This window comes from Meleagris gallopavo, chromosome 1 (genome assembly GCF_000146605.3).
Source record: "Meleagris gallopavo isolate NT-WF06-2002-E0010 breed Aviagen turkey brand Nicholas breeding stock chromosome 1, Turkey_5.1, whole genome shotgun sequence".
NCBI lineage: Eukaryota > Metazoa > Chordata > Aves > Galliformes > Phasianidae > Meleagris > Meleagris gallopavo.
Window position 1 is genome coordinate 77489511 of NC_015011.2, and position 12715 is coordinate 77502225.

Here is a 12715-nt window from a genome sequence, read left to right on the forward strand (position 1 = left end):
TTTGACATTTTTTATTTTATTAAACTTAGTAATATTTCCTAGGTAAAGATACCAGCTGAGTGCAAAAGCTACTTTGTAGAGACCGATAATGGAAAAGTGCTATTTCTTTAATCTTGTAAAGCTGGAGAATTATCAGTATCATATTCTGCTTCTTCGGGCAAATGGTTTGGTTGTAGCTGCACACTTGAAATCATAAGATATCCTACTCATCTGCCTCAAAATATTTGTATCTTTTGTTAATACTGTGTGCAGTATGCCAAAGCTTTTTCATTACAGTGATGTGCCTTGGAAGAAAAGAAGTCACTGTTCCTTGACTTTCAGCTGAGATATTTGATGTTTCTGTGTTTGATGCCCAACATTTGGCTTTTGCTCCATATTTTTTTCGAGAGTGAGGCTTCTCTGTACAACTGCTATTATAAACTTGTACTTTGTGCTCTCTAACTTCCTTCATAGTATGTTATGCTTTTATATGAAAAAGTGCTCTCCATCTCAGTTATGTTTACATTATCCTGTAATATGTATTATTTGGCTTCTTTGGCTTTGGGAATAAATACAAATGACAGTGGAGTGTCATTTGTATTTATAAGGATAAGGAGCAGTAACTGTCAGAGCTATGGTTTTAATTTGATTTGTTGGCATTAAAAGTGTTAGGGATCATGCTTGTAGCATGCATAGACTTTAAATAATTCCAGCAAGCGTCGGTCAGAATTCAGATTTATAACCTTGGCACAACATTCTGTATCCTTTGGAAAACAGGCCCTATTTCAGGAGGTGGATGTGAGAGTTGAAGGCTACATGGGAAGCATCTCTCCTGCTGGACGTTTCTCCTCGCTGGATGTTGCTGTCTGCACCATTGAGAAAGCCAATGGTCTAATCAATAGGCTAATAGAAGAAAACCAAATGGACTCATTGGGTAAAATGCTAAGGCCTGACTGCCAAGGGGATGAGATTTTTTTACATAATCTGAGTACATGTAAATTCATGAGATACTCAGTTCCCTGTCTGACAGGCATGATGTACAGTAAATCTGAGCATTTTTCTTCTTTCAGAGCATTTCTGATTTGGATTTAGGAATTCAGTCTGGGCTATTCTATGTAGCCCAGTGGCAGGAGAGTGCACTGATAAAACTGCAACTTTATTTTGTCTGCTATGAAGACAGTCCGTGGGTAGGAATCATTTGCAATAACCAGTGATTCTTACAGAAAGAGTCTTCTAATTAGTGAAGTTGAGTTAAAATTCTGAAATTTAAGTCAAAGAACTTTTTGTTTGTTTGGGACAAGGACTGTACATATGCCATCAATGGTATATCTTCAATTAGTTTGAGGAAGAGGAGGAATTAGATTAATTGCTCACTGGGTTCTAAATATTGAATACATAGAGATCCTCTGGGTAGGCATGGTGACTAGAAGGACACACACATTTCTCCCTCATAGTATACTCAAAATCTCTCTGTCTTTGTAGCATAGACTTCTGGGTCACCATGGCCCTGACAACCACTAGATAATATTGGTACTTATTTAATGCTTGGGAGGAGATATAAAATGTGGAAGAACCATATGTGCACTTGGAGAGAGATGTGTTTTCCTATACCGATTAGAAATTTGTTCTTCTATTTGCTTGTCTGCTCAGTAAAACTATACCTAGTTTTATTTTATACAAAACTCCCTCCCATCTTTGGCCTGTAACATAGCTGGCTGCTATTTCTGAAATACAAAAACAGGAAAAATAAATGAATACCAAGCTGATATGAGACTTCCACTTAAAAAATTGCTGTTCCATGTTCATCTCGTGTCCTAATATTCTTGAGAATAGTTTTTTAAACACAACAGACAGTAAGGGAAAGAAAGCCTTTCAGATTCTGTAGGAGTATGAGATCACGAGATACCACATTCATACCAGGACAACAGGGCAGGATCACTGTTTACATTGCCAGTAGACTGGAAGATGAGTGGGTAACCATAGCTGTGCTGCATTTTTAAATCATTTGAATTGAAACTGCTGCAATCTGACTCAGTTCTCAAATGCATGCCTTCATCCCTTCCCTAGCAAGAGAACTGATAATCATGCCGTTATTGATTTTAATATATGGCTCAAAGTGTGCTACTTAGTTAAGGATTTTTTTTTCTTTTTGTTTGTTTTAAGTAGGGTTCATTTGGTGATAGCTCACCATGTTTTCCAAGCTGCATTACCAGCTTGAGGCAAAGAGCATGGTTCTTATTTATGTTAGCTTGTGTGCTTTGTAAGCATAACCGGGGGTGCTAAAATGTATTGTTTAATGCTAGCATCTTTCAGAAGCTGGAGACATGCCAAGTTCCTTTTGTTGGCACCTCCATTCCATCACCACAATTTTTGGTACTCTGTAAGAAGAATGTGCATGAGAAGAGTCATATACTTCCAAGTACCAGGAGTTATATGACTCTTTTCAGGCACATTCTTCTCACAAAGCAGTATAACCAGAGAAGTGAATGCTAAATCTGAGTTTCAATATTGTGTCCCCAGCACTAATAGCTCTAAAGTGTGATATTTTTCTTTCACCATTTTCCTTCACCACCTCTGCTGCAACCCTTTGTTTCCCTTGTGTCCCAGCATGACTATATACCTGAAATAAGAATGTTTTTTCTTTATGTATTTACTTGAAAGCAATTTTTGAATTAAAATTTAATTAAAAAAATAATCTTTAACAAATCAACATCTTTTCCTATTTGAAGATACATCTTCATAAAAATTGTGAAATACAGGCATGAGCTGAAAATGCCTTTTTAACTATCACCTAAAGTAAGCTTGTCTAATACTGCAAGGTTGCATGATGCCTTCTAATTAATTCTAAATTTAGACTGCTTCGTAACAAGAGTGTTTTATCTTTGAGATGAGTTATTGAGAGATGACTGCAGTTCTGGCCGGATTCCATCTTCAGCTCAAACTGTTCCTTTTGTTGATGTCAGCCCCCTGCTGATAGCTCACACTGCCTTTGGAAGCTATTGAGAGAAATTCAAATTCCCTGCCTGGCAGAGCTCTCTTTGCTGTATGAAGCAGTTAAAAGCATTTTCATGTTGATAATTATTGTACAATATATGACAGTTTTAGAAGTCTAGATACACAGGAAATGCTGTTCTTGTTGTTGTTCAGACTCTTGATACTGATGCTAAAGACCATTTTTAGGAGAGCAGAATAGAGAAGAATCTGGGAGTGGTAGTGGAGTTGTAATGTGCAGTTGTGCTACCAAAGTTGTTTCTGAATTTAAATTTGAGATTAAAAAATTTCCTGCTTTGTATTTGAAAGGAAAAAGAAAATAAAATCCTGCCTGTCATTAAGAACTTTGAACTGAATTTGGGCCTGAAGTAGTCTAGTTATTGTAAAATAATGCTATGCGAGATTTCTCAGGTACTTCTAGCATTTTTTTTGGTCAGCAGTCTTCTAGGGGCACCTAATTTGCAGGCAGAACGCAGAAACTGTGGGTAGTCTCATTTCAGTAGCACTGCAGAATGATGAAATTACGGCCCTGTTCGCACTCCTGAGCTTATTGCTGAGTATAAAATGTCATAGAATGCTGGGTGATGTAGTTTTCCTTGACTGCAGTTCCATTTTAAGCTGAGAACAGCCTTGTGAAAAATGCCTTTTATGTGATAGCTGCCGCTATGTCATCCCTGTGAGTGCATTCTGAGTACTGCTCAGAGAGAAGAACCATGTGTGTGACAGCCAGGTCTCACCAGCATAGACACTGCTATTGTAGCATACAACACAGCTCTAGCGTGGGTTTGAATGTCTTTTTAATAGCTAAATAGCAATAGAAGGTATAGAACATGTGTAGAGAAATGGCGACATGGCCTGTGTTTTGTCCTATAGATTTGTCCACTAGTGTCCTATATTTCGTTTTAGGAAGAAAATGTGCTGCTTTTTGACACAAAGCTTGTGTGGATTTTGCTTTGGTAGATAACTTATTATACTGTCCTGTCTGAATTGCTGGAAGAATTTAGTTGGACTGCTGTATGGGAAAGCAAGGACAGCTTTTTCTGGTACCTGAATAATTGTCCATTTTTTGACCAATGGGTCATGAATTTTACAAGCAAGGACCAAACAGAGGAAGTAGAGGAAGACAGAGGGGCTGCCTGGGTGGGATTTTGTAAAAGCGGCTGCAGTGCTCTTGTAACTTTAGTGGCTTGAAAGAAAAGGGAGGAAAAAACAGACAGAGAAAGAAGGAACGTATGTAGGAAGGAGAAAATAATGAGAAGGAAAATAGCATTGAAGTAGATAATATAAGGTCACATTTGCCCTTTAGCTCCTGCTATTATTGTTGTACCAGGAAGATATTACGTAGCCTCTGCCACAGAAGAAAAGTTCCACAGTAGTAGAACTAATGAAGCCTGAGGTCCTGTATGACCTGTCCCTTTTAAAAATAAACAAAGAAATAGCAACAGCAAAAAACTGGCACGACCTTTCTTCAGCCTCTCTCGTGTTCCTGTGGCACTGCTGGCTGCTCAGAAAAGGAGCAAACTTTGGCAAGTTGGGATGTATGCAGAAGGTGTGCTAAGTGGCTAAGATGTAGTGATTCTGTGATTTTACCCCTGGGGAGACCCTAATCTGCCCTGTTATCTCCAGATGCCGAAACTCAGAAAGCTTCGCAGAGAATATTTTTTCCAGTATTTTTACCGATCTTTCAAATGCTGTGGAATTTCAGTTAATCGTGTGCAATATACGAAAGGATTGAAGCTGTCAGTAGTTTGGATGTTTATTGGTTATAACCTGAGTGCTTCTCATTATTAGGAGTGGTGGTTGTGGATGAGTTGCATATGCTTGGAGACTCTCATCGAGGATATCTGTTGGAACTCCTTCTGACCAAAGTTCGATACATTACAGAGAAAGCTGCAAAAAGGTGGGTAGACCAGGATGTTTGCCTTATAATGCTAAATTATGGATGGCTTAAATATTTTGTTCTCTGAGTAATTGGAAATTTGGGTTAGCTCCATGGCTTTTATGTGACTTGGACTATTTTGGTTATTAAGATCTCATCATATTACCTCTCCAGGGTCCTGCTTTTGTAGACAAAACTTCTTTTCCTCATGGTTTCTAATTTGTGTGCTACCTTGGGAGTCATTCTCTCAGGAAAAGAAAGAAGGTGAAGCTTTCCTTTACTTTTTTTTTTTATCCTGTTTATTTAAAAAAACCAAACAAACAACGAAACAATCCAAACCATGAAATAACAAAACTGACCTGGGTTTTCTTGTAATATTTTTCCTAGACAAAGGCAAATGAAAAAGATGTTGTATTCAACTTCTTAGTCTTTACTAGTTAAGCTGAAAGAAGAGTTAAAATCAGTGCAGTGTTTGCTGCACACTGAAACTCTGGTTTTGCCAGCTTTTCACAGCTGCTTCCTGTCTTGTGAATCATACTAGTTCTGGAGTAAGCCTACAGAACCTCATTAGTTCTAGAGTAACTGCTTTTTTGGCACCTGGCACCCAGCTGGATCATCTAGATAGCATTTCCCTTGCTAATTTCCAGGATCCAGCAGTGCCCTGGATTGAAGCATTTCTGACATTTTTCTTATTCTGGAGTCCACTATATTTAAGATCAGCATGAGTGGCTTTGATACTTTATTTCCCTTGTCTTGTCTTGCACGTGCAGGATAGATGCAAGACCACTCTCAATTTCCTTCCTTGCATTGAAGAACTGGGAAGGAGAAAACATCTGTCAGGGGAAAAAAAAAGACAGATACCTCAAGAAATGTTCTTAGGAAGACACGATACTTCAGCCTTCGCCATACACTGAGGCCCATATCCTTCATCTCTGTCATGGCCAAGTAGACAGTTGTCGTTCATGCCACTTGCTGTCAGGAAGGATGCAATCTTTTTCCATTTGTTTATTTGTTGTACTTTTAATTTTCAATGGGAGCCCGTTGTTCAAAGTTTTTAAACACAGTCCAGCCTGATCTATTATCAGAATGACCAGTGCTTTTAAGAGCTTCTTAAATGGTTAATTGGATGTCCCACTGAAGTATGAGTCTGTGTCTTTGCACAAAAAATAATGTTCTCTGATGGCTACTGTCAGTATCAGTTGTTCCTTAGCAAAGCTTTTGCAAAACAAATTTCTGCAGTGGATTTTTCTGATTTTTCTCTCCTGCCAGTCAAAAAGAATGCCTTGGAACTGGATTTTTTTTTTTTTAATCCTTTATGGTCAAAAGTTGCTCTGGAGAAAAAAACAGACAACATATGTGGTGTCCTAGCAAATGCTAGAAGAGCTTGGATAAGAGTCTTTTTCTCCACATCTTCCTTATTTCTATCTTGCTTTTTTACACTTGCTCTTGGGTAGTCTTGTTTCCTTTATCTTACCTCTTCCAGGGCTACCAGGTTCAGGCCATCTCTGAGCTCACACTGACTTACGAGACATTTTTAGTTTTTTAAAGCCTCAATTTGTTGCTAATATTGTAGATGGACAGTACAAACAAGTAGATTTGAAATGTAGGCTCAGGAGCATAAAAAAAAAGCCCACAAATCTATCATGTGGGTCTAAAAGCCTGAATTACAATATACATTTGGGTATGTAAATTAACAGTTTGTGTTTTCATGTCGGTTATGAATTCATTACTTCCCACTGACTTCAGTGGAAGTTATTGATCGACACTTTGAGAACTGAAGCAGCTTCTTTGCTGAACTAAGGGCTTTGGTTCCAAACTCTAGGAAGACCTTAGTCTAGTGTTATTTGTCCTGAAAGCAAAACAAATTGAAGTATCTTAATTAAGACATTTAAGTGTAGAAAGACTGCAGTGGAGACTGGGCTTCACTTATTTCAGTGCTCTTGTTAATTGCAAGGAAATAGTTGGTTTGTTTATTTTCATTTCTCCAAATATGCAGTTTAAAGAAGCGTAAAGTTTAGATTCAAAATGACAAGAAGTATTGAATGCATATCTTTTCAATGTGTTTGTTAAGAGCATAGTGTGACTTCTGTCTTTTTCAAGAAGCTTATAAAAATAGCTTTGTCCTTTAGACACTTGAAGGAAATAGGGTTCATTTTTTTCTGAAAGCTGTTTTCCAGAAGAGTAGCTTGTCTTGTAACTAACTTTCAACTTCTTTAACTGCTTCCAGAAAGGCAAAGATGACAAGTCCTGGTTTTGGAGGAATACAGGTAGTAGGCATGAGTGCTACCCTCCCTAACTTGGGACTCCTAGCCTCATGGTTAGATGCGGAATTGTACTGTACAGATTTTCGCCCTGTGCCCCTCAAGGAATGGGTGAAAATTGGCAACAACATTTATGACTCTTCCATGAATTTGGTGCGAGAATTCCAGCCCAAACTTCAACTGAAGGTAACAAAACTCTAAGCAGTGGCTTTTGGCATAGGACCTTTTCTCTACCTAAAGTTAAAAAGACAGCTACTGGTATATGTTTTTAACTTTTTTGAATAGGTGATATTCCCAACTTCATTGTTTATTTTATAGATTGTATGCTTACACTAAGGGAAAAATTTATTACATTTTTGTCCGTTACTGATCATCCAAACAAATAGTCATGAACTTCTTGAAGTTTCTTGAATCTGACTTGTAGTTAGGTTTGAAGCAGTTAGATCTTGTCTCTAAGCACTTGATAGATACAACAAGCTTGGTTCTTCCTCTTAGTCACCCCTCTATCTTGTGTCCTGGAATTGACTTAGTTTTCATAGACAAAGATTTCCTAGATATCCCAACAAATTTGCATTAATCATTGGGAAAATGTATTTTCTTTAAATATTGTATTGTACTGCTTATGTTAAGCTGCTGAATGATCTAATTTTGTCAATGATTATAAGGTGGATGTGCACTCTAATTCTTCAGAATCTATTTTTAGTACTTACTATTTCTCTGCATTGAAAAAAACAGTTATGGATAATGAGTATAATGATTTGGAAGAACAAAATGGATGAGAAATGTGCCTTTCCTACTTGTAGATTTGGAGTCCTTAACTGTGAATTCTCTTTCCAGTCCTTTGAGCTGCTGTGTGTAAATATTAATGGGGCAGTTGGATAAGGTGGGCTAAATGTCAGCAGTGTCTTGAAAGCACTCACACCTTCTTGTGTGCAAGCACCAGTAGCATAGTGGGTCTTCAAAAAAGAAAAAATAAATAAAGTGTTTCTGACAAGAGTATCTGGAAGCTTATTTTTATTCATACTGAGGATGTGATGTTACATTTCCATCTCTTAGATATTTTTTGATTTACTTGTTTTGGATGGGTCCTAAATTGAGGAAAAGACTAAACTAGGCTTGTGACTCAACACTTTGGGGGAGTTAGCTTCTTTCATAAGACCAGGCAATCCTCTTGGGTGCTGGACCTTCAGACTTGCCTGTCCAAGCCCACTTTGAGGCACAGGACAATATTTGATGACCTCACCACTTCTGCTGAACTTAAATGAATCTTTATTGAACTTCTGACAATTATGTACAGTTCTTGCCTTTGCTCCCCTATTTTCACTTACATTTCAGTGCTTTTTATTTCTTTCTTTACTCCCACGTTTTTCTCCAGTGTCCTGCTTTCTGGAAAGCAACCTGGCTTAGCCAAGCAGTTTGTTGCAGGAACTCTCCTGCAGTCTTGTGATCAAAAAAGGCAGGCTGTGAACAGTAGGGTTTTCTGTGCACATCCATGTATATACCCACATTCTTTGGTCAACAGCACTTACAGCATGCATCTTGGGCATGCTCAGACTACTACGCCTCATGCTTTTAGTTCAACCCGCCAAACTGTTAAGTCTTTTTTCTTTGTTACTGTGGAGGGATGTTTTCCCTCAGAACTCTTTTGAAGTTTAAAGCAGTCTTGTCTGGCAGAGCTTTTTTCTTTCCATTGGCCTTAGAAGTCCTCAGGGAAGTAGAGAGGTACTATCTTTAAATTGTTTGGTGTGAAAACCAGGCCGTCTCTTGTCCTTACAGATGACAGCATACAATAGATCCCTGTATTATCTGCACCTATTCTTTCCCACTGATGTTAGCTATGATGTGGTGGTTGCAGTGACTTTCTGTGCACTGTGTGGCTTTTGATCAGAAACGAATTTATGAAAGCAAGATGTAAAGCCTTAGATTTATTTATGGTTATGTCTAGGGCTATCATCAACAATATAATCATGCTAGAGCCTAGACTTCTTAAAACAAAACAGAAACTAAGATGACAGTGCTCCTTCCTCTTTGCTTCTCTTTCCAATTTTTCATAGAAGATTCCTACTGTAACACTGAGCAGTGACAGCATTTACAGACCATGTACAATATCAGAGTGAGCTGAAAATATTTTATCTCAATTCAGGGAGATGAAGACCATGTTGTGAGCCTGTGCTACGAGACTGTTTGTGATGGCCACTCAGTCCTTCTATTCTGTCCATCTAAGAATTGGTGTGAGAAGCTGGCAGACATCATTGCCAGGGAATTCTACAGTTTACAACAGGCGGAAAGTAAGAGAAAAGTATTTAATAGAAGACTGTAGTAGTATTTGTAATAACTTTAATATAAGTTAATTTTAGTAGAAAAATATTTTCTAAAAATATTTTCTCTCTCAAGGTTCTGCAAAAAACTCATCCCTTTCCCCAGTTGTTGTGGACAGAGAAGGTATAGATGAGGTCCTGGATCAGCTAAAGCGCTCTCTCTCAGGTCTGGACTCCGTGCTCCAGCGTACCTTACCGTGGGGAGTGGCATTTCATCATGCAGGTATTTTTGAATATCTAGGTCTTGAGTTCTGTAAAGGTCAAGTCATATGCGTTCTTACTGCTGTAGTTACCAGCAATTTACCCGTTTCTTTTTTTAGCTTTCTGTAGCTTATGATTTAACATAAGGAGTAAACTTGAAATTCTTTTATTGCGAACAAAGACTTAACTCACTAATTGTTATGATAAATTTCTTCACTGCTGTGTTAGTTAACAGCAACTTTCTAGATGCAACATGAAAATTTATATGGAATACCTGAAAAATTAACCGATTTGCAGCCCACAGATTTTCAGATTCTTCCTAAAGCTGCTATGGTATTTCAGAGCAATTTTTCTCAACTTAGTCATAAATAGTAATGAATATGAATAGTAATGAGTAAATAGAAGAAGTTTACTATGAAAATCATAATAAAACAAGAGTGCCACCAAGGCTTCTGGCAGGATCTTTTATTTCTTACCTGTAAGAGTACATTAACCTGCCGATTTACTGAGGGAAAGAATCAACTGTGGAAGATGGAAGAGTATTTATGGCATTGAACACATAGGGGACATAACTCTAAATGCTTATAGAGTGTGAATTTTTTCTTCTGAAGAATAAACTTGGACCAAAACTCTCAAGGAAATGTAGAAAGATGCAAATTAGACCTGTAACCTAGAATGGAAATAATGATGAAGGATTACAGGATGCAGGATTCCAGCAAATGACTGAATCCTAATTTCTTGCTGTGTGTTATAGCCACTTTCCTTCTTTTCATTGGATTTCCTTATTTATTTTCCTTATTTATTTTCTTGCAATATGTGTAAATATGTAGTAAATTGTTCATCTTGCTGCAATGTGTACAAATACCTTAGGAAAGCTAGTTTATAAATATTTTTGTCAATTAACTATTCCATAAAGAAAGCTTTGTGGAAACTTTGTTTCAGCTACGTGATGAAATAAACTAACTGAGGTAGTGTTGCATTTCTTGTTTCTGACAATGAATGGCAAATGTTCATTGAGTTTGTTTATTCTTCCTTTTGTTTGACTAATAACATTAGCTCTCTAATCCAGTTCCTACATTACTGGGTTTGCAAAACCTCATCCTTCTTCAGGTCTTACATTTGATGAACGGGACGTCATTGAAGGAGCCTTTCGCCGGGGCGTGATTCGAGTTCTAGCAGCAACATCCACACTGTCCTCTGGAGTGAATTTGCCTGCACGCAGAGTAATTATACGAACTCCTATGTTTGGTGGCACACTTCTGGATGTTCTCACTTATAAACAGATGGCTGGAAGGGCTGGCAGGAAAGGAGTAGACACAGAGGGTAAGGAGAGGCTTTATTAACATTCTCTAAAAACAGTGTTAACCTGATTAAATCCAGGGCAGTGCTTCGCAATTAGTGACTAATCGTGATGAATTTCTTTGCTATTCAGTACGATTAAGTTAATCAAGATGAATTTGGTTGGTATTAATGGAGTAAAAATTGTAATTCCCAGAGGACTCTTTTCATTGCACGAGGTTGACTTTGGTATTTATATGTCAGTTATTCTAAGAACGGAGTATTTTCTTCTTTGAATTCTTGTTATCTTCTAAAGCTCTGTTCATTTGTCTTCATTCTGAAATACACGGTCAATTCACTAAAACATTTACAGTTTCAGTGAGAAAATTTAAAGTAAACTGCTAATAGGCATGTCTAAAATTTAAGGAAGTCCACAACTGCTCTTGTCTGAATTTCTGATTTGAGTTAATTAAACTTCCCCTAAACATAATTTTAGTGGATGCTGAAAGTAGTAATGCAACATAGAGACAGGGGAATTTGGACAGTTGTTCGTAGATAAGATGTTGTCTTCATGAAAACAGTGAAACTAATTGATGCTCAACAAAATAATCCTGCCTGCTATTTTAATTTGTGGTGGAAACTTTTTTCTGGATGCCAGTTGAAAAAAAATGCATTATATGAATATAAACCCAGTTCAGCATAAACTCATGCTGAAATATGAAGTTCAGCAGAAGAAGAAAGTGAGATTTACCCTGCTGATGGTTTGATTGGTGCTTGCTGGAGCCCTGTATAAGCAAACAGTTCTTATATTTAACTTTCTATTTTTGCTAAAGTGGCATAGCAACATGGCATTTTGTGACCTATTTCTCAATCAGCTATCTCTTTACATTGAAGAAAAAGGCAGCTGCGTGTTGTATTTTGAAATTTTCCAGACTTTGTCTTGAAAATAGCTGGCAGGTGTAAAATTACATTTTTTTTTTCCCCTTCAAGTTACAATAATTAGTATCCTTTTTTGACAGTTCTGGTGTGACTGTTTTGCACAGTAAGCAGTTGATATTATATTTATGAGCTTCATGAATGTACCCTTTTTCCCATTTCATGTGGTGTTTTGAATGAGAACATAAAGCTACATTACCAGCTGCTACTCTTCCACTGAATAAGAAGACTGGAAGGCAGCAACTTCAGCTAGAAAAAAGTGCCATATGTGGATAAGAATTCTTCTGACAGACAGAAGATAATTTCTGCTGGGATGTAGGTCTCCCTCTCCCAAACATATTAGTATTGAATTGTCTCAAAGATTTTTTCCCTGATGTTGTGCTTTAACCTGGCAGGTGGCTGAGCACCACAAAGTCGTTTGCTCACTCCCCACCTACCCAGTGGGATTACGGAGAGAACTGAGAAAAAAAATGAAGTAGAACTTAGGGGTTGAGATAAAATTATTTACCCAGCTAGAGAAAAGGATAATGATTATAACATACATATTTATATATGTATATAACAACTGATACACAAAGCAGTTGCTCACCACCTCTGACCAGCTAGCCCCCTGAGCAATGGAAGAGCGAAATGAACTCCCACCTCCTTCTAAACTCCTTCTACTTGATGTCATATAGTATGGAATATCTCTTAACTCAGCTGTCCTACTTCTGTTTCCTTCCAGCTCCTTGGGCCTTTCGCTGAGAATGGCCTTGGCTCTTGTACAACACTGCTTAGCAGTAACTATGAACATTGGTGTGTTTATCAACATTGTTTTTCTCCTAGAAGCAAAACGTAACATCATACCGGATATTCTGATGAAAAAAATTCCA

The 12715-nt window shown here is 37.6% G+C and overlaps 1 protein-coding gene across 1 annotated transcript in view; it reads left to right on the plus strand.

The window, feature by feature from the left end:
- Positions 1–12715, plus strand: part of POLQ (DNA polymerase theta) — a gene marked incomplete at its 5' end in the record, with an annotated part of 55872 nt that overhangs the window by 4122 nt on the left and 39035 nt on the right. Inside the window, 6 exon segments of the mRNA XM_019618497.2 lie at positions 757–913; positions 4762–4870; positions 7077–7296; positions 9254–9398; positions 9505–9651; positions 10740–10952. Of these exon segments, the coding sequence (XP_019474042.2) occupies positions 757–913; positions 4762–4870; positions 7077–7296; positions 9254–9398; positions 9505–9651; positions 10740–10952 (991 nt within the window).